Raw genomic sequence first — 22,081 nt, 5'->3', positions numbered from 1 at the left:
GACTAAAATATCCGTGTCGGTATTCCTTGACCTTTTAGGGTATTCCTAGCAGCTCTAACAAAAAAGCAGCATAGCAGGGTATCTCTGGTTTATCTTTCTAGTGCTCTTGAAAATGAGTTACTAACAGCACTGACCACAGTGCTTACACATAGGATTCCAGAGAATTACCCTGCAACGCACTTCAGCTTTATCGTGCAAAACCAATCTGGTCACAGACATCCCCACATTAAACACATTAAATTGTGCCAAAGTATGTGATGTGAATAAATGTCAGCTAATCTATCAACACACAGATAAATGTCAGCTTGTCTATCAAGCATTATTTAAGCCCAGAATAAAATTTCGTTTGTCAGAACTGAACTCCTCCATGGGCAGGCAGCATAGTCTCTGTAAATGACTTAGTTTTCAACCAGAAAAATCTCCTCAAAGTTGTATTTATATTGACAAACAGGTTTAGAGGAGAGTTTCAGCCCTCTAACTTAGCCATGAGTTAACACATCAAGAAAGAGGTCCCACCATCAGTCGGTGGGATTTTTCCATGATAGACCACAACCACTTCTTGATCAAAACAAAGCTGAAGCACAGGTGGCTGATGGAAATGCTAACTACATTGTTCTTGCATCATTTCTCATGATGCATTAGATTTATTCTCATTTACACACGGTTTTGGCAGAAGCATTCTTCAGGCTGCAGCTGAACAAAAAACAACTTCTTGTCTCAAGTTGTTTGATTTTTCCTCTTTATGGAAACTTGCTTTGAACAAAGAACTCATAATACAAGCAACTGCCAGCAGGAACTACCAAGAGATGATGTGTTCCACTCTAGTATTACATCAGTGGCTTGCCAATCCTTTTCCCCTAAAATATTTGTAAAAACATTGGAAAGACCTAGGAAATTTATAAAACAGCTCCTTAAACATCTGCTTAATGCCCTTTCCTTCAAATATAAAAGACCTCCAACATTTTAGGGTCTTTTTCTGTGGGTACCAGGGAGAGGTCAAGGAAGAGGTAAAAGGTAGGATAACTGATATCTTTTCAGCTGCTATGTTACAAAATTTAAATGACTACTACTCTAAAGATTAAATACAGACTTTACATAAACAATCAGAACAATGGAAATAAACCATAACTGAGGTCATATAAAATCCTTATCGGGTCAAGTGACAGTATATTAAGAATAACCTTATATGTTATACAGAAGATAATATACATAGATTGTAACAGTTAGTTTTCCCCTTAAAAGTCACTGTCAATAGGATCACAGTCTTACTGCACAGACAAGTGACTGGAATATTTGAAATTACTAACAGGGTAAATTTATGTTATAAAAGAAAAATGTATCAAGTACACCTTTACATATGTCTATACTATGACTTAAATTAAAAGCCTTCTTAAACATTCTTCTACATACTCCACTTTCACCCTAACTGGAATATCACTGCCAGTATACAAACCCTAGGGAGGGCACTTCTAATCTAGTTAGTGTAACTATTCTAAAGGACAGCCATCTTAAAAAGGAGATTAAGTTCAGATGTTTAGAAACTTTAAAAACAAGAGAAAGTTAGAAACCCTAAACAGCTACTCGTATGTAACTATAATTACCTTTTAGAGAATATGACACTAAACTCCAGTATTCGCTATGCTCATTGTATTAAAAGAAAGTTCTACCACACCTAAAGGATAAGGCATAGCCATCTACTAATTGGCATATTTGTTTATTTGTGAAAAGGTCCTTATTTGTGTAAGCAGCAAAACAAACTCCAACTGAATGATTGCTATATGCAAAAGAACTGAAGGCAACTGCCTCTGCAGTGAACTTTATAGTTCTCAACAGCACACACGCAACATGCTATCTGAAAAAAGTTACTAACTGAACTACATGTATTAAATACTGAAAAAAGTTTTACATTTTTTTATTATAATTTATTTTATTTAACAATCTAAGAAGTTTGCAGCCATCAGAAGTTCCAGTGCAATTTCAGGTGCAATTGGGAATTCGGGAATCTCCGTAGAGCTGTTAGTATAGCGGACCTTGTAGGTGAAATACATGCATACTTTGGATAGGACATGGGATGGGATCTCTCTAAAATTGACCTCATTTGTTTCATTTTCTGCAAACTGTCCTGTAGAAAGAAAAAAAAAAAAAACAACAGAAAAGAACACCAAAGCAAAAGTCAGAATCTCAATTCACTGCAAAATAAACACACTAGTACACTAATACAACACATTCTAAATAGACCTCCATAAGTCCCATATTCCAGGGTATTAGATTCTTCGTTGTAAAGCAGGAGGTGCCATATTCAAAGCTCTCAAAAATATTAAGATACCCAGCATTACAAAATGTTTATTTTGTCTGTAGCCTATTAACAATATTCTGAACAACTACACCAGAAATTTAGGTTTACTTCTAATATAGCTGATATGTGCTGTAAAACTGTAGTGTGCTCAGTCCTAAAGGTTCTGAAGTTCACAGTAACAACAACAATAAAAAGACGTCAAATTTCTAACTGTCTTAACCAAGGGGGAAAAAAAAGCTTTATAGATGCACTGTCTGCACATGCACACCTAGCAGTACTCCCTTCTGTGACTCACTAGCTTTGAATTTCTCAGTTTTGGGCAGACTTGACAAAAGGGTTGAAACCTCGAAGATGCATTAACTTGGTAAGTTGTGAAGACAGGCAGGCAGCAGGGATAGAGAAACTCTAGTGGTACTGGAGGAAAGGTTACATACAGTACGAGTTCATCGCTATTAGATATTAAAGAATTTATCCAAAGCTCAAATCTCAAAACACAAGTACATTTGAAATTAGCTTTCTATAGTGCCTATAACTATGAAACCTGGATGATACAAAGTCATCCTATGGTTCATCCCACAGCCTTTCTACTGTTATCTTTGTTTCTCTTTTCCTCACATCTCTGGACTTCCAATAAGCTGAAAGACAACACAAAAAATACTAACATGAACTCCATATTTCTGGAAGACTAGCAGTGTTTGGTTCCCATTATTTCTGTAGGCATCCCCTTCTAACTACAAAGCAGAACTATTTACTAATGTCTACACAGATTTGTGTAGAAGTATCTGCATGCACTGAAGGCAATCTGGCTTGAATTCTAGTACAGGAACATTCGGAAGCAGCAGAAGAAATGTTAGCATATTGGCCATGTCACAGCACTGGAACAGAACACTTAAACATCAGTGAAATTATGACCGACTGAACTAGACAGCAACGGTACTTTCCCTTGTGAATGTATTTATCTTGCTAGTTTTTAGACAAAATATCCTTGAATGCTGAGTCCTTTACGGAGTCAGTTTCTAGCCCTCTAAGCAGGTTACTTTGCCTTTCATTCCTTCGTTGAACAAATTCAGAGCAGGTCTTTTAACTACTCTTCCTCTTGCCTGTCTGGGAGGACAACATGGAGTGGATCAGACACAAAAGACATTTTACATATTTTCAAATGCAACCACTAAAATAACAGCAGAACATTAAGCTGAGAATTTTAATTGCTCAGTTTGTCCAAGTATTACTAAGTAATTTTAAAATCTATTACACAAATAGATCTCTCCAATAATCCTCCTCACCAGAACCTAAAAGAGAACAGAAGAATGACCATATTCAGATCCGAGCTCCACACAGCCCACTGCCCACCACTCCAGTGGCTAAAGGTAAAGACACAAGATGAGGGTGAAGAAGAGGGAAAGCCTGTGTCAGCTTCTCCCTGTCAACTCCTCCAAACCTTTTGGTCTTCAAAAATTAGTTTAGACACTTCTTAACCCAGACATAGTCTCATATATTCAGTAGCACACAAGGTCCTTCCCTTCTGTAAGTTTATCTACCCTTGTCTCAAAGGAAAGCTAACTTTCATCATTAGGCTCAGGAATTCCTTGCCATAGGATGCTGTGAACATGTGGCCTAAATCGAACTAGGCAGCTGAGCACCACACAGCCACTTGATCACTTGACCTAGCTGTGGACAAAGGAAGAGGAAAGGAAGAGTAAAAGCAAGAAAACTGGTGGGTTGAGAGAAGAGCAAGAAAACAAAACAAGTTATGCAAAGGTAATCATCACCTCCCATGGGTAGACTGATGCTCAGCCAGTTCCCAAGAAAAAGGTGGCTAACCTCCTGTAGTGGGTTTCTGTGGCTGGGTTTTGGTAGTGGGGGGGGCTACAGGGGTGGCTTCTGTTAGAAGCTGCCAGAAGCTTCCCCTGTTCCGTGGAGCCAATGCCAGCTGGCTCCAAGATGGACTTCCGGCCACTGGCCAAGGTCGAGCCAATTAGGAGTAATAGTAACGCCTCTGTGGTAACATATTTCAGAAAAGAAGATTGTTGCGCAGAAGAAATTCCCCCCAGGGAAGAGCAGAGTGAGAACATGGGAACAACAATGCAGACACCAAGGTCAGTGCAGAAGGAGGGGTAGGAGGTGCTCCAGGCGCGGGAGCTGAGGCCCCTGCAGCCTGTGGTGCAGACCATGGTGGAGCAGCTGTGCCCCTGCAGCCCATGGAGGACCATCCGGGTGCAGAGACCCACCTGCAGCCCATGGAGGAGCCCATGCTGGAGCAGGTGGATGCATGAAGGAGGCTGTGACCCCGTGGGAGTCCCAGGATGGAGCAGGGTCCTGCCAGAGACCTGCGGCCCGTGGAGAGGGAAGCCCACGATGGAGCAGGTTTTTCCCAGGTAGGACTTGTGGCGCCTGTGGGGGACCCACATCAGTACAGCTCATTCATGAAGGACTGCACTCCATGGAGGAGTGACCCATGGGACAGCAGTTTGGGAAGAGCTGTTGCCCGAGGGATGGACTCACGCTGGAGAGGTCCATCAAGGACTGTCTCCCATGGGAGGGACCCCGCAGGAGCAGGGGAAGGACTCCTCTCCCTGAGCAGTGGCAGAAACAACAACTGACCGCAACCCCCATTCCCCGTCCCCCTGCACCGCTGGGGGGGAGGAGGGAGAACACGGAAGGAAGGAGGAGTGGGGGGAAAGTGTTTTTAAGACTGTTTTATTTCTCACTTTTTGGCTCTTATCCTGTTAGTAATAAATATAAAGTACTGTCCACACTTTGATTACCTTCACAGGCAAAACAAGACTCAATCACTAACCTCTCCAAGCTCTTATCTCTACTCATGAATTCTTAGCTGGTTTTTTTCCTCTCTCCTCTGTCCACTTGCAGAGGGAGAGCGAGAGAGCGCCTTCAGTGGGTACCTGGTATCTGGCCAGGGTCAACCCACTACACCTCCCTAATTCCCTCCGCTCTCTTTTTAACTTTGGAGCATGATATTATATGGTATGTAATATCTCTTTCACTAGTTTGGGTCATCTGTTTGGTTGTGTTCCCTCTCAACCTCTTGCACACCCTCCTGTCTGGAAAATCATTGGGTGGGGGTAGAGTGAGAAACAGAGAAGGCCTGGAGTGCATGCAGAACACCTTTCAGCAACAGCTAAAACAGAGGTGTGTTATCAGCACTATTTTGGTCACAAATTAAAGCACAGAACCATGTGACCTGTTATGCAGAAAATTAACTCCATATGGAATACAAGTTGCACTGGAGGTGGCAATAAAAAACTACCAGCTTGTTCGTTTTGAACTTGACAGCTACATATTTCATGTAATACCCTCAAGTTCTCATACCATGAGAAACTAGTAGCAATGATACTATACGATCACTAACTTCCCAAAAGAAGAGTTCAATTTTAAGTCTGGTAGCACAATACCCCACAGAGGTGGACTGTTCTGCTGGAAACAGGAACTAGGCAGGATCTGGAAAAGTTATCATTTATTCCAACTTTCACTCACTGCATGATAAAATATCAAACTGTCCAAAAGTGAAAGCAAAGAATGTGAAGGTACTAAATCTTTTGTACCTACCTGGTCCACTCAACATAGCCTTTATTGTTCCTGATGTTAATGCATGCTCTCTTTTTACGATGAACTCATGGCCATCGGAGGATATTAACTTCACATACATAGCATCTGGGCCCTCACACCCACCGTATGTTTTCTCTTCTCCATCTATAATGGAAAAAAAGACAATGGTTTGAGAACACAATATACTGATTCACAACACTAATAACCCAAGTTGCAGTCTTTTCTATGACTACGTTTGCAAAATGAAGAATCCAAATGCAACCAGAAATAAGACAGAAGCATTTTCCATATTTGAGGACTTTGTACAGAATCACAGAACATTCTGAGTTGGAAGGGACCCACAGAGACCACTAAGTCCAACTCTTAAGTGAATGAGGGGATTGAACCCACAACCTTGGCTTTATTAGCGCCATGCTCTAACTGAGTTAATCTCCTCTGAAACAATCAGCAATTTGTTTTAAGGTAAGAATTTTTGCACAAGGTGGAATTTCAACATCTCTCCTCTTTCATTCCTCCATCACCAAATTCTGTCATGATTTCTAAAATCTATGCACGGATGAAGTTTTCCTTTAGACATTCTCAAGGGAATTGAACATTCTACTGATTCCCACTGTAAGGCTATTGCCATGTTTATCATACTAAAACTTGCTAAAAGTTACCTAAAGACATAGCTGACACAGACTGCAAGGAAAAAAGTACTTTCTGAAGCACAGGTGAGAATAAAAGCAGTCAGTATTCCTGTACTGAAGAAATGAAGATTCATCTTCCCTCACTGCACAATCAGACCCAGAACCGCACAGCATTAGTGCACACCCATGTTGTGGTGGAAAACAGGGAAACTGCCAAAGCACTAAACCCAAGGAAATTTGGAAATTCTCCCCACAGCAGTTTTGACTGTGCTTTTTCTGTTCCACTAAATACCCACTCTTTACTTTTCTTATCCAGAAGCCTTTACTCTCTTCCCTTTTTGTTCCCTGATTTATTCTATCCCAACAGCGCTATCTTTAAAAGCTGAATTACTGTTGCCAGTATAGCAAGCAAAACATTCCCCCAATCAAGTTGTTTTGTGAATTTGAAATTAAAATTGAATTACCATTTAGTTATTGCCAATTTTAGTAAAGTACTGCCAGTGCCAAACATGCTAAAATACATTCAGAAAAAGTACAGATAAAATCAGAATCTGTCCAATCACATTTCATTAACCAGTCATTTGTAGAGGCAGATACAACAGTTTCAGACATAGTCATATCACACACAATGTAATTTACCAGAAATCAGTTCTTACTATGATCTCTTGAGCCAGAATTCAACAGGCTGACCTTAGCTAACAAACAAGCAAAGAATTACTTAAAACAGTACACAGTGAAATTTTCTTGTCCACTATTTAAAAGTTTAGTGCAATAAAAGCCTAAAGGCATTCCTATTTTAGCATGTACATTTTTAGGACTATGCATGTTAAGCAAGTGAAATGTTTTGTTAGATGGATGCACTCTGAACAAGTGTTTCCATAAATGAACAGTCACTTGAGAAAATTCTCCTACAAAACATTTGTAGGAAGTTCCACTTACTTTTGAGGCTGTAAGAAAAACAGTGACAAGATCAACATTTAAACTCTTACAATCCAACTCTTCTACTAATGTGAGAGAGAAAATGTTTCAAATCACAAGAAAGCAGAAAACACTCTAAGACTACGAACTTACCCATTCTCTTCTTATAAAAAAAAAATATTCCTTTTCAACTGCAGATTTTGCAACAGGAGCGTCTGAAAAAACACAAGAGGCAATATTTTGAGTCAGCAGTAGCATTTTTGAAGTCACCTTCATTTATTAGTCTTTATGTTATCATAAACACTCTTCAGAAAAGAATAGGATAATACACAGCATGCACTGTTGATGAGCAGTGTATTTTGAAAACGGAAACCTATGAAGTTCACCAATGGAAAATGCAAACCCCTGCACCCTGGGAAAAATTACCCCAGGAACCAGTACTGTCCGGAGGCCGACCTGCTGGAAAACAGCTCTGCAGAAATAGACCTGAGGGTGCTAGTGGACAAGTTGAACATGAGCCAGCAGTGTGTCCTTGCTGCAAAGGTGGCCAACAGCACCGTGAGCTCTGTTAAGAGCACTGCCAGAAGGTTGAGGCAGGTGATCCTGCCCCTCCAATCAGCACTAGTGGGACACATCTGGAGCGCTGGGTCCAGCATGTGCCAGACTGAACTGAGTCCTGCAAAGGGCCACAAAGATGACTGAGGGACTGAAGCACCTGTCACACAAGGAGAGGCTGAGAGAACTGGGGTTGTTTAGACTGGAGAAGACAAGGCTCAGGGATCAGTCTAATTGGTATGCACTAAATACCTGGCCTCCAACCTGTTCTTCCCAGGAGATTGACAGTTCCTGATACCACCACCCAGGTCACCTAGATAATCTAATTCAGACATTTAATGTAGGTATTCACATGGTAAGTTAACCAGGGGCTTCCATAGCTTATACACTGACATCCAGCTTGCTGCATACATATTTCTCATGAAAGTGAATCTAAAGAGTTAGAGAAATGGAAGCGCTTATGTGCAAAACAAATCTAACATGTTCAGGCACAACTTATATTTCTTTACCCTGAACTGCATCTCTGCTGTGGAAAAGAAAACTTTGGAAGAGAAATTCCACCCACCCACCTGCTGTCCTAAAACTTCTTTCATGTCAACAGCTGCTCTCTAAACATTAACCCAGTAAAAATCAATGAACTGCTATTGTGTGCCCACAGATTCAGGAAAACAGCACCAGGGAACCTGGGTGGTTTCCCAGCTGATGTTCAGGGTTGAGGGCAGCAAAAGAGACCAGAATAGAGACCACTCCCCACATTCCCTCCCTCCTATGTTTCTGGTAATAGTTCAATAAGATAATGTAAGCAAGCTGAGGAAGCTGCAAGCTTTGGAAGAAGCACTACAGACATCGCTTTCCTATTGCTGATAGCTTCACTTCTCCACAGTACTTTGATACTGATTTGTTCCATTTCCCTTTTTTTATAGCTACAAATATTAAAGAGCCTGAATGTTGCCTCCATCTTTCACAAAAAGGCACTTTGTTATGTCCATCCATGGCTGGGCTTCGCAAACGAAGATTTGGGAATGGCTCTACCCATGTTTGTTACAAGCACGTTGGTGGCTAAAAAGGCCAGTACGAGACAGGCATGTCCAGTTGCAAAAGGCACAGCAGAAAGACTCCTTAGGTGGTATATTCTGCAAGGCACGATTCTTTCTGCGTTTTTTCTCCTAAAGAGTGATCCTGTGTGCTTTCTCAAAGGCATCAGCAGCGTTATAGATGCTGTGTCTCCAGGCCTCCCGACTGGAGGCCACAGTAGATCAGTTATGTTGATCAATATGGCCAAGGCTGAAATGTTGTTTCAGGGAGTCCTTGTATCTTTTCTTTGGGGCTCCTCTCATGCGGCAGCCAGTGGCAAGTTCACCATAAAGCAAGATCTTAGGGAGGCGGTGGTCCTTCATCCTTGAGACGTGCCCTGCCCAGCACAGCTGTGTTCTCAGCAACGTGGCCTCAATGCTTGTGACTGCTGCTTGTTCTAGAACAGATGTATTGGTCACATAATCTGACCAGCGGATGTTTAGGATTGTACGGAGGCAGCGTTGATGGAAGTGCTCTAGGAGACACAGGTGGTGGCGGTAGATGACCCATGATTCGGAACCACATAAGAGAGTAGTTTGTCATGTACACCTAACCAAACTACACATGCATAACCAATAGTTTTTAATTGTCTGTGGAGAAATGAGCAAAATTCATCCTTCACTTACATTGCTGCTGTCTTTGGAGTGTTAAATGCCTTCACCATTTTCAGTAATTCCAGGAACTCATCTAAGGAAATTACATTTGGGTGCTGGAACAGTTAGGGCCCAAAACTGATGGGATCTTTCACCCTATTCCAACAGGTTTTTTAAGTGGGAAATCAAGCATCTTATTGGAGAGTATCTGTTGCTGAGGAACTGAAGAGACACCTTACATTATTACTTCTACTTTGCAGAAGAGGATCACTTCTGCTATCACTTTTTCTAGCCATAAACCCCTTCGCTATATTCCAAAAGAGTAGTGAAACCACTTATGATTTATAAATAATAATAATTTAAAAAAAACCATGGAAGCGATAATATTTTTTGGAAGTGCTGGTGAGGATAAAATGTTCCTTGGTTTACAAGTACTGTTACTAAATACAGGAATAAAGACAGGTTAGTTAGTGGGAATGCAGATACATTAAGACCTTGCAAGGTCAAAGCGTAACTTGAGGAGGCTAATGCACTGAAAGTGGAGAACTGAAAAGAAATGTCTACACAAAAAAAACATTAGAGCTGTCCCAAAAAGATGCAATGAGCATTTTAATAAATCAAATGAAAAGTGCTATGACTATAAAGGAGAAAAAAATACAGCAGTTAACAAAGAAGGAAAAAAAAACCTATCAGGCTTGGTGGTCTGAATTCAGTTGTTCTAGAAAGGAAAACAGGATAAAAATATAGTAAGCCTTAGTAAGATTTAGGACACACTGAACTATTCCAATACCCAAAAATTAATCAATCATTTTCCCTGAAAAAAAGATGCAATCTGGACTCTTACATCATATGGGGTTAAATAAACATGATGAGAGGTAATCTTAAATGAGAAAGAAATTTGCTACAAGACTACGAGAATACAGTATGGTACAGCAAACATGGAACAACTGGGCTAGAAAAGAACTACTAGTTCCTTCAAAAAAATATCTTGAACTTTTATTTTAAACAGTGCTGCCAGAAAACAATAGGTAGATTTGGATGAGATGGAAGAGAAAAGCATTGCAACAAAAGGGGAACAAAGCATAACACACACAAGTGACCAGTCTTGAAAAACGGCATACTAGAAACTCATGAAATTAAATGTTATGAAATGCAAGATTCCTGTATGTAGGGACCAATACAATCTTCTTTCAGGTAGTCAGGGCTTGTTATTTGGGAGTATAGACATTCTGTGGTCAACTATAAACTGCAGCTCTAAGGGACCAAAAGGAAAAAAAAAAAGGTGGGGAACAAAGAGGAAAATGCACATTGAGGATTTCTTTGCAACAGAGACAGATATGAGCACTGTTGCACAAGAGCAACAACTCGTCTGGAATACCACACACAATTCTGAATTCCTGTTTTCAAGAAAAAGAAGTTCGAATTATAAGAACTACAGGAAGGAGCTACTGATATGACCAAAGAGCTTATTTTATAGAAGAAAAATTAGTCTTCCTTACTCAGCGCAGCAAAATAAAACGGGAATGAAGATAAATATAAAAATTCATTAAAAAGATAAGTATCAAATAGGGAGAACTATGCTAACATTGTATCTCAGTTTAAGTGCAACAAATGAACGTAAACAAGAAATATAAAGGATGTAGAAATAATTGTCACTCACAAATTCTCAGTTGTGCACATAGTAAAAAGAGTATGGAGGGAAATTTTCTGCACAATCTTTTTTACTTGACAACAGCATGGCCTTAAGGTTTAAATAATAGGTCAGAAACAAGAGAGTCAAAAAACTTTGTATGTTTTTGTCAGAGACTGAAATAGTTAATGATTTATGCATTCTAGGACTGCCAGGAGACTTTTGCAGGCTTTTGCATTATACCTATGATGGGCAGCTGGGTCCATCTCCCCCTCCAGTGCTGCTGAAGGTGTCAAGCCCTGAAAAGGCGAGAAGAGCCATGTTTACCATGCCCTCCACATGAACTCTGCGCTGGCCTGTCCGAGATGTTGGAGGTTCATGGCATGGCCCATTAAAGCCCATCCCCTTGCCAATTCTGAAAGGTGGGAAAAACCCTTCAACCAGGCCCCTCACAGGAACTCTGTGCAGGCCCAGGAGACGTTGGAGGCTCGTGGCATGGCCCGTGACACTGTCCATGGATATAACAACTCATAACTTGAGTGTGGGGGCTTCCCTCCTTCACCCCCAACGGATCAAGGCCTCCACTTCAACTGACAGACATGGAAGCTGCAACTACCAAGTTTCATCGCTGGACCCACCCCGTGGGTAGTGACTATAGACATCTTTCCACTCTCATCTTTTCTTTCCCTTACTCTCCCTTACCTTTATCCTGTCTTTCCATTCTCTCCCTTATGTATTTTCCCTAAAGGTTATCTTTATGCCATATTGCCATAGATGAAAAATATAGATGATAACACCCAAAATGTCAACATACCTGTCTAGCTTTGAAACAAAATTGTTCTAAAATAAACCCTACATATATGTTTTCAAACACCAATTATTCAGTGTCGTTTCACTCTAATCCACCCCAAGGGGATTTATTAATAAGAACCTGGGTTACCCTCCCCTCCAACCCTTTTCTGGGGCAGGTCGTAACAGTTGTTTTCCAAGAAATTATTTTCTTACAGCGTATTTTCCAATGTAATGTTTACTGCAAAGCATATCACTACATTTTCCTTCTGTATAACTAAAGCAGCACAAGCAACAGCATTTGCCAAGCCAATATGAAGAAAGAGACTGAGATTTCTGAAGATGCCTGGTAACTACCTATATTTTAATTACTTTTCCAAATTTTATAGCTGCCCCTGTCTGACTTCACCAATGAAGCAGTTGGGAAGAGAACAATCCAAGTTTTGAGAACTTGTATTTATTATATATTTTTGACTTGACTATTCCAGACTCCTCACAAAGAACCTTCAAGAAGCTTATGTGACATTACCAATTAGGTAGATCAGCTCCCTGCCTTTAATCTCTAAAAAGCATATATATTAGGTAATGCTGCTCTGCTTTACCCCCTTAAAAAAAAAAAAAGAATTAGCAAAAACTGCGTTTGTTAAGGGAAAGTTTACATAAAAGGAACATGCCACTTTTTTATCTACGAGGGAGAATACAATACAACTAAAATCAGCTTATTTGGCACACAAAACTTCCAGCCAGTCTAAAAAGGAAGTTCTTGCTGCAGAAAACAACATTCTCACTGTATGCTATAGAACTGAAAACTGCCACAAGTTGCCAGAATATTTACATGTATGAGGTAGACTGTAACAAAGTATCACAAAACACAGCAACTAAGCCACACCAGGCAAGCGTTCTTGTTTGCACACTTTAACATCTTCTTCTTACAGCTCTAAGAAATACCACGGTGTAGTGAGTTTAGTTCGATCTCTTCCCCGCTTCTCTTGACCATCAAACGCACGAACAAAATCGAAGCACATCCACAACTGTCCCACCTCGCTCCCAAAGTTGTGAGTTCATCTCCCAGGCTTTCCCAGAAATTCCAGAATATCATTTCCTCGTACATGCTGTATGTTGAGGAGAGTGGAACAGACTGGAAGGACATATGTAGCTGAACACTAATGTAGCTGAACACTAATGTAGCTGAACACTAATGTAGCTGAACGCACGCAACCACTGTACAGCTTCCAGAACCCCACTGCTCTGTTCTGGTCAGTACAAGAAAATTAAATCTAAGCAAACATTTCAAGCACTCAGATTCTTTGATCCCACAGGAAAACTCTTTAAAAAAATCACATTCTGGTTCAAGGAAACTCAAATGGCTTCCAACTCATCGGGTACAGCACACGCACATGGCTTTTGTATTGCTTAGCTGGTGACATTTCTGTACTCCAAACTACCACTTTCAGGAAAATGCGTGGCAAATAACACACACAAATTCCTTCGCAATTCCTATGTTAGTTTAGAAGCCAACTGTTGACAATTTTTTGGGTGTCATTTGTGCATCAGTAAGAATTCATCAGTTATCAAAGGCTGCTATGTGTTGCAACAGAAGCCTCCTATTGTTCAACGCTAAATTCTATCCTATCCTGTACAATAATCTGTTTAAAACCACCACTCTTCAGTTTAGCATTCACTACTCTCTCTGCATCGAAAAATAACTAATGTAAGTAGGGATCAAAGCATATTTTGAAAAAACATGATGGGTAACTGGCATAGCATGACTTCCAAATCCGCTGATTCACTATTCTATACTCACAGGCACTAATTCAAACTTTTGGGGTCACTGGAATGCAACAGGAACGTAAACTAAAGGTGAATGCTAATTGAGATTGGTGATGTGATAGAATACCATGTATGGAGTATCAAAGATCCCATTTAAGATTTCTTTTCCTGTCTAAGGAAACTTTCCTTCTCAGTAATTCCCAAGAAAGTTTCAAGAAAAAAAAAAGAAAAAAAACAAACAGGCAGAGGAGCATTAACTGTTTTCTTCCAAACATACAATAAAAGTCCTGTACTGTAAGCTCTTGACAAAGGCTGCTGGCATGCTGCAAAACTTTATAGGGCATGGATTACTGACCTCTTTTTACAGGCATTAATCAAAAACTACTGTCATGCAAACTACCCCACAGTGAAGATAATTAAATCCCAAACCTTTCTAGGTGCAAAGAGAACTTATCAAAGCACATAAAAACTCCTTTATTGTAATCTGACAAAACCCAGACTTTTATGACAAAACTTAAAGGTTTCTTGTAATATACTCTGAAAAAAACACAGTAAAACACCTGAAGCTGAGTATCCTTTCAAAAGATACTCATTTACCTCACTGCATCACTGTTAAGAGTCTTCATATTAGGACTACATGAAACTTATCTAAATCTTTTCATCACCAACCCTGGCACAAAAAAAATTAAATCTTTTCTCTGATGCCACAAGAAAAAAACTAAGTGCTGAAGTACTAAAAGTTTCTAAAGATTCTCTTAAAGCTCCCAATGGACATGGTAGCAAAAATTTTATAACTTAAGCACACTAAAAGGCTGATCCCAAGGCATAAGGTATGTGCTACATGTGCAAAGATGGTAGGCAATATACTACAGAAAAACTAATAAAAACTTATTCTCCTTCTAAGTAACTCTCCAGTTAATAAATGTTTATCCCCCCCAAATGTTTTTGGTCCTTATTATAGCAAAAGGAGTAAATTGGAAGCACGTAAGGAATTATTCAGAAATAAGTGCCCAAAGGGGTTCTTATCTTAAAGGTCTCTCGCCTGCCTGTTTATCTGTTTTTCTGGTTTGCTTCCAAATTTCATCAAAGCCAAGTAAACAAGTGGCATATGACTATCTAGGTCTCCCCACAGTGCAAAGTTTAACTTAAATCTACAGTACCAAACATACTTAATAAATATTTAATAAAAGTTACCTGATGTGAGATTAAATTGGCTGTCAAGGCAAACTGCCAGCATCACCATCACCCTTTCACACACATATATATGAAGCCAGCAATAACTTACTAATACTCAGGTTCCCTTTTTTTTAAAGCAGAACCTCCCTTTGAGGAACACACAGCACGCAAAAGCTTATTTTTATTGCTACGTGTAGGTGTATCACCCTTTTCCTTGCTTTGCTTACCAAACAGCCAAAGCACTTTAACCAGCACTTCTCACCTTGGCACAACAAACCCTGGAGGCGCAGCCTAAATTCTTTCGGCCTTAGCTTTTCCCGTCTCTCTAGGGCCTGGCGCAGGAAAAGGGCGAACGTCACTTACGGCAGGAGTTTGGGAGCGATGCTCAAACACAGCACAGCTCCGGGGAGCCCCTTTCCCGGCGGCGCCGGGATTCCAAGGAAAAGGCTCTGGGGGGAGAAATGCGCTTTTCGCCACCACCCCGGAGGGGGAACCCCGGCCTGGCACCGCGCCCCGAACGCCGCGACGGCTCCGGGGGCCGCTCCGGCCCCTCCGCCCGCCCCCTCCCGCCTGGAGCGGGGCGAGGCCCGCTGCCCTCTGCGGCGGCTCCCCGAGGGGCTGCCCCGGCCCGCGGGGTGTCTCGGCCCTCACCGCTGGTGCCGCTCCCTCCGCGCTCGCAGGGCCGCGCTGTAGGCCCAGCTGCCTCCGAGCGCTTCCGCCCGGGCACGCGCCGCTTCCGGCCCCGCCCCCACCGCGCTCCCGGCATGCCGCGCGAGCAGAGCGGTGCATGCTGGGGCGCGTAGTTCCCGAGGGGCAGGGCTAGGCCCACCATGGTAGGGCTTGGGAGTGCTGTTCGACAGCGGCTGAACGTGAGCCGGCCTGTGCCCAGGCGGCCGGGAATGCCAGTGACATTCTGGCCTGTATCAGGAATAGTGTGTCCACCAGGCCCAGGGCAGTGATGGTCCACTGTACTCGGCATGGGTGAGGCCACACTTCGAGTGCTGTGTCCTGTTCTGAGCCCCTTATTACACAAAAGACATTGTGTTGCTGGAGCGAGTCCAGAGAAGGGCAACGAAGCTGGTGAAGGGTCTGGAGCACAAGTCTTATGAGGAGCGGCTGAGGTAGTTTGGCCTGGAGAAAAGGAGGCTTGGGGGTGGCCTTGTCTCTCTCTACAACTACCTGAAAGGATACTGTAGCCAAGTGGGAATTGGTGCTTTATCCCCAGTCACAAGCAATAGGACAATAAGAAACAGCCTCAAGTTGCACCATGGGAGGATTAGATTGGATATTAGGAAAAATTTCTCCAGAGAAAGGGTGATTAGACGTTGGAAGGGGCTGTCCAGGGAGGTCTCTGGAAGTGTTTAAAAAGAGACTGGATGTGGCACTTAGTGCCATGGTCTAGTAGACAGGGAGGTGTTTGGTCATAGGTTCGATTCGATCTCAGAGGTCTTTTCCAACCTGAGTGATCCCGGGATTCCGGCGATGCTGATGCGGGGCCTGCCGGGGTCGCCGCGGAGCCGGGCGGGCCCTTCCTGCGGCCGGAACCAAAGCGCATCGGGGCGGCGGCGCGTCGGGGCTGCCGGTGCGGCACCGCTACGCGCTGTGCCGGTGCGGCCGCGGCCTCGCCATGTTGCTGCTGCTGCTGCTGCGGAGGGCCGCCCCCGCCGCCGCTGCCCCCGCCGCTTGCCGCCGGGCCTCCACATGGCTCCAGGGCGCCGCGCACCGCGGGCTCCCGGCCGCCTGCCGCCGCCGGGCCACCCTGCCCGCCGCCGGGCCCCAGCAGGTTGTGTGTAATGTGGGGAAGAGGGGAGGAGCGGGGCCCTGGGGTTCGCGGCTTTGTCCTTACGGAAAGTGCGGGTCTGAGGAGGGAAGGGAGGTGGGACGTACCTGAGATCAGCCCCTCTGTTGTGCTCTGGTGAGACCCACTTGGAGTGCTGCGTCTAGCTCTGGGATCCCCAACACAGGAAGGACATGGACCTGCTGGAGCCAGTCCTCAGGAGGGGCCACCAAGATGATCAGAGGGATGGAGCATCTCTCCTGTTAGGAAAGACTGGGAGAATTGGGTTTGTACAGGATGAAAAAGAGCAGGCTTAGGGGTGCCCTAATTGCGGCCTTCCAGTACCTGAAGGGAGCCCACAGGAAAGATGGAGAGGGACTTTTTACAAGGGCGTATAGTGACAGGACAAGGGACCATGAGTTCAAACTGAAAGACCAGAGGTTTAGATTAGATATTAGGAAGAAATTCTTTTCTGTGAGGATGGTGAGGCACTGGAACAGGTTACCCAGAGAAGTGGATGCCCCATCCCTGGAGGTGTTCAAGACCGGGTTGAATAGAAGTCTGAGCAACCTGGTCTAGTAGAAGGTATCACTGCCCATGGCAGGGGGCTTGGAGCTAGATGATCTTTAGGGTCCCTTCCAACCCAAACCATTCCATGATTCCATGATCAGAGACCTAGTGAGTGTGGTTGCCGTGAATATCTCCCTGCAAAGCCACGTGTAAGTTGATTGCAGGCTGACTTTTTGGCATTGAGGTTGCATACATTTAGTGCTAACTTGGAATATTTACATGGAAGATTATTGAAACAGTTGGAGTTTGTGGGATGCTTTGTAGTGTAACCTAACTTTAATCCCTAGTCTGAGATGCTGGGAATGGGTTCAGGGCAAGGAGAAACCTTGTGTGTGTGTATATATACACGTATACAGACATATATATGTGTATATATAGATAGGTAGATATAAAGTGTAGTACTGATGTCACTTGGCCATGTACTGCTTTCATCTTCCAGGTTACGTCTTTTCAAGGAGTGGCTGTTCGCAGCCTCAGCGCATCCTCCCCTCATGAACACCCAGAACACGGAAGATTAGTTTATAAAGGAAATTTGGCAAAGACAGTGTTAGGTATGTGACTTGAAGTGAGTGCTATGCATTGCCTTTATTTTGTTTGTTTTGACCACGTTTGGTAACTGCCTGTGAAGTAAGAACTTCATAGTTGTGCGTAACAGGTGGTAGTGACTGCATCAGAAATAGAGCCAGCGACCAGCTTTGATAAACCCATCATGAATACTCTGTGAAACGTGAACATATAAACAAATCAGAATGATGACAGTGAGACAGGGCTGAGTTTTCAAGAGTTTCTCTGTGAGCTTAAAAAAAGGGAAGGGGGTTTCAGTAACTTCATCAGTTCAAGTAATGCCATTGTTATATGATAGCAGACCATATGTAACTGTAGAGAAGATTGTCCTCTTAAGTGTTAACCTTTGTTTTCTTTTTTTTCTGTTTTTATGTAGGTGTGAAGTTTTTCTCTTACTCCACCAGCATATTCAACCTGTTCATGATGCCCTACATCATGCTCAAAAGTGGTATTGGAGTGGAAAGTCTGCTTATGCAAGCTGCCTTTTATGGGGTGATCGGTTTTTTTACGTTTGTAACTCCAGTAACTTTGCATGTCCTTACAAAAGGTTATGTGATCCGACTCTATTACAAAGATGAAAAGGACACCTATACAGCCATTACCTACAATGCCATCTTGGCAGAAAAAGCAACTGTTTTCCATCAGAAAGATGTAAAGATTCCAGACATCACCAAGATGTTTACAACATTTTATGCTAAAACAAAATCAATGCTTGTTAATCCGACACTTTTTCCAAATCCTCAGGACTATAACCATCTCATGGGCTATGACAAATCCCCAGTTTTTAAGTTAGAGGAGTTAAAGGAAGCTGATGAAAGGAAATAATTTGAAGATAATGAATGTCAGTGTCATTGTTCTTAATGCAGTGATGTGTATGTAACAGAATGTAAAATTCCATTATACTTTCTTAAGTCAGGTAGCTGGAGTTTTCCAAATGCATTTTGGAATGTATTAAAAAGTCCCTTTTTTTTTAATATTTTGAACAGTGTGACAGTTTCTTCAGAGTTAATGACATAAAATATAGTAAAAAAAGGTGCTTAGATCTGTCTTGCACTTATTTATTCTTGGCTTGATTTTTATTGTTAGCTCTCCAGAGAACTGTAAAATGCATGGGCTGTGTGGCAGTCTCACCAGCTCCGTGTCAAAGGAAACCCTTTGTAAGATAAAAATGATCAATAGTCATTACCTATGAAGTATATAGTTAATCTCCTAAGCCTTAAGTATTGTACTTAATCCAAAATCATCAGGCTTTTTTGTCAATGCTGTTGCTGGTGTAAAGGGAGTGGAGATGGCTTTTCCTTCCCTTTGTGAGACCGTGGGAGGAGTCTTTGGAAAGCAGACAGGTATTCTTGCTAATTCCTGCTACAGCCTCCTCCTGGAGGAGAGAAGATAGGGAGAATGGCTGCATCACAGTAATCTCTGGGTATTCACAGCTACTAAATGGTTTCATAAGGTGGAGTCCCACTCCGAGCAGCCCTGTCCCCAGAGGTTGAGAGCAGAAGGCTCTCTTTGGTTGGGCTGGGGAAAGCACCTTGGCATCAGGTTTGCTCTGGGAATATCCCATCAAGAACAGGTGCTGTGTTTGAACTGACTCAAAGAAAATTCTGGCAGCTAGTGGTTAAATTGGATTCTGTCAGCATTTATGTAAGGTGGGGAAGCAAAACAGAGTATCCTGTAGAATACTGTTTAGATCTTGTGCCTTTAAAAAACATACCTTTTGATTTTCAGTACTGCAAAGAAAGCCACCTCTAGTTCAACTGAACAGAGGATCAGACCTTTTTGTGTGACTAGACTGGTTCTGCATGCCTGAGATGCAGAAGCTGGATTTAAATATTTTAGCCCAAGGCACATAAACTGACAGATACTTGTTTTCAAATAATGAAGGGCCTAAATATTTTGAGACTTAAAAATTACTGAATAAAAAAACCCCTAACAATTCAAATTAATCCTTTTGTGTTAGCAGTGCCTTTTGTAATAAGTAAATCTGATGTTTGCTACTAATTAAGGTATCCTGATACTGCAAACAAAGAGAAAGGTATTATAGTTACCATTCAAGATGTTCCCTAAGTTCTAGCTGAAAATATATATTTAAAAGTCTAAATGTCTTCCAATGCTATTATTTCAATTTCATGTTGTAGGATGACATTAAACCACTGGTTTTGAATGTTGTTTTTCTGACTGTTGAAATTGCCCTCAATGTACTCGCTAAGTGATAAAAAAGCAAATCATCCCATCCCAATATTTTTGAGGCAGTTCTTTGTGTTAACACAGCTATAATTGTAAAAGTCTGATTGAGCCCCATTAAGCCAGTATCACTTCACAAATAGCAATAATATAAGAATCAGATTTTCATAAATTACATAGAACCTGTGAGGTCAGTAACAAGCAATTCTGATCACCTGATTGTACTACTTATGGAAATGATGCTTTGGATCTAATTAAAAGTACTCTTTCCATGTCTGATGCATTCACTCGCTTTTGGTGCTTGCATTGAAAGATGAAGTCAACTTCATCTTTTAATGCCAAATACAGGGAGAACAGGAAACAGCGTTTGCAGAAGAAGGTAAAAGAAAGGCCCCAAAATTGTATTTATGTGCCCCTTAGGCAATATCTTCTGACTGAAGAAAGTTTTAATTGTTAAATCTGAGATTTGTCCAATTCAGATTTAAGCAGCAGTAGTAAGATATCTCCATTCCACTGGCTAAGTTTCTCAAAAAAGTATGGAAGATAAATATTATTTCTTCTGCTTGTTTTCTGGCAGTAAAATGCAAGTTAAGCTAGTAGGTGGCTTTCTGACACACAGATGATTAAATAATATTAAAAAGTCCAGAATTCTGCCAGAAGATAAATTATACAGTCTCAGAAAAATACTTTATACTTCCTAAGTGCAACTTGAAAATAATAGAATAGTACTTTTATGTTAAGAAAAGAGAAGACCAAGCTTACTGAAGATGCACAGTATTCTATCTGCTTCTACCTTGTTTGCTGCTACACTTAGAATTATAGAATCATTTATGTTGGAAAAGACATTTAAAATCATCAACTCCAACTATTAACCCAGCGCAACCAATTCCACCACTAAACCATGTCCCTAAGTCCCACATCTACATGGCTTAATACCTCCAAGGATGGTGACTCAACCTTGTCCAATGCTTGACAACCCTTTCAGTGCAGAAAGTTTTCATATTGCCTAATCTAAACCTGCCCTGGTGCACCTTCAGGTTGTTTGCCCTTGTCCTGACACTTGCGACTTGGGAGAAGGGACCAATCTTCACCTGCCTGCAACCTCATCTCAGGCAGTTGTAGAGGGCTATAAGGTCCCCCCTGAGCCTCCTTTTCTCCAGACTTAACAATCCCAGCTCCCTCAGCCTCCCCCAGTGCTCCAGACTGTTCACCAGCTTTTTGGCCTTTGTTGCGGAAGTATTACTGTCTACTAGCATTTTCATCCCTGGAAGTCACTGATATTTCTTTGGGTGTAGGTAACTTGTGTACAATATGGAAGGAACAGTTTATAAGATCTAGAGAATGTGCTCATCGTGGAGATATTGAAGGAAATACTGATGGAAGCCCAGTTTTCTGAAATAACTGATTTACAAACTGTCTTACTTGCAAGACAACACCTATGAGAAAGGCTGCCAGCTCCTGCAGCCTTTCCAGGACCAACCAATTACTTCTCTATAGCAACTGGGTCAAGCATCTTGCCCTGGTACCAGTTTCACTTAATCTGGTGTAAAGAGCAAGAACGTGTGAAATAACTCAAGCCTCTTTCCTAGACACGTTTCCTATTGCATTCCAGCCTTAAAATCTTCCACAAAAGTGGAATCATAACAGATTTTTTTTTTTCCCCTGGGAAGATAGTCACGATATATGCAAATTTTTCTTTTCAGTCTTTGACTACATGTGATTTTCTTGCTGCTAGCCCTCTCCCTTTTTCTGAAGTTTTTGGCTTTGTCCACATTATTATTCATTAGTCCCTATCTGTTCTTAATTATGAAGTACAAAAGCTTCTTGTCATTCTTTAAAGTTATTTTTTTAAATTGAATTATCGCACAACCTCATCCTTTTCTTGCAAATGTAAAAAAATTTTGATGAGAAAATTATCCCTTTTGATCCTTCAAAGAGAAATCTTTAAAGCTCTGAGGTACTTCACACTCCTAATCACACTCTGAAAATTAA

At 41.8% G+C, this 22,081-nt stretch overlaps 2 protein-coding genes across 5 annotated transcripts; one reads left to right on the top strand and one right to left on the bottom strand.

Annotated features, from left to right (window-relative positions):
- Nucleotides 1-1,888: 1,888 nt before the first annotated feature.
- On the bottom strand, nucleotides 1,889-16,553 carry ELOC (elongin C). Of its 4 annotated transcripts, none has more exons than XM_032713716.1 (5): nucleotides 15,646-15,749; nucleotides 15,257-15,326; nucleotides 7,561-7,622; nucleotides 5,861-6,004; nucleotides 1,889-2,122 (listed from the first exon to the last, which is right to left on the bottom strand). In XM_032713716.1, the coding sequence occupies exons 3-5, from the start codon at nucleotides 7,562-7,564 to the stop codon at nucleotides 1,932-1,934; spliced, it is 339 nt and encodes a 112-aa protein (XP_032569607.1). In that variant the 5' UTR covers nucleotides 7,565-7,622; nucleotides 15,257-15,326; nucleotides 15,646-15,749; the 3' UTR covers nucleotides 1,889-1,931. The 4 variants fall into 4 exon arrangements, with proteins under 4 accessions (XP_032569607.1, XP_032569528.1, XP_032530324.1 ...); XM_032713637.1 differs by having other exon boundaries at nucleotides 15,257-15,443; nucleotides 15,646-15,725; XM_032674433.1 differs by lacking the exons at nucleotides 15,257-15,326; nucleotides 15,646-15,749 and adding an exon at nucleotides 16,453-16,553.
- Nucleotides 16,554-16,621: 68 nt separating this feature from the next.
- Nucleotides 16,622-18,958, top strand: TMEM70 (transmembrane protein 70). Its single transcript, XM_032713078.1, has 3 exons — nucleotides 16,622-16,777; nucleotides 17,781-17,892; nucleotides 18,282-18,958. The coding sequence occupies exons 1-3, from the start codon at nucleotides 16,622-16,624 to the stop codon at nucleotides 18,728-18,730; spliced, it is 717 nt and encodes a 238-aa protein (XP_032568969.1). The 3' UTR covers nucleotides 18,731-18,958.
- The last annotated feature ends 3,123 nt before the right edge of the window (nucleotides 18,959-22,081 follow it).

This window comes from Chiroxiphia lanceolata, chromosome 1 (genome assembly GCF_009829145.1).
Source record: "Chiroxiphia lanceolata isolate bChiLan1 chromosome 1, bChiLan1.pri, whole genome shotgun sequence".
In the NCBI taxonomy this organism is placed as follows: Eukaryota; Metazoa; Chordata; class Aves; order Passeriformes; family Pipridae; genus Chiroxiphia; species Chiroxiphia lanceolata.
Note: the sequence above shows the minus strand (reverse complement) of the source record. Positions and strands in the feature narration are given on the sequence as shown.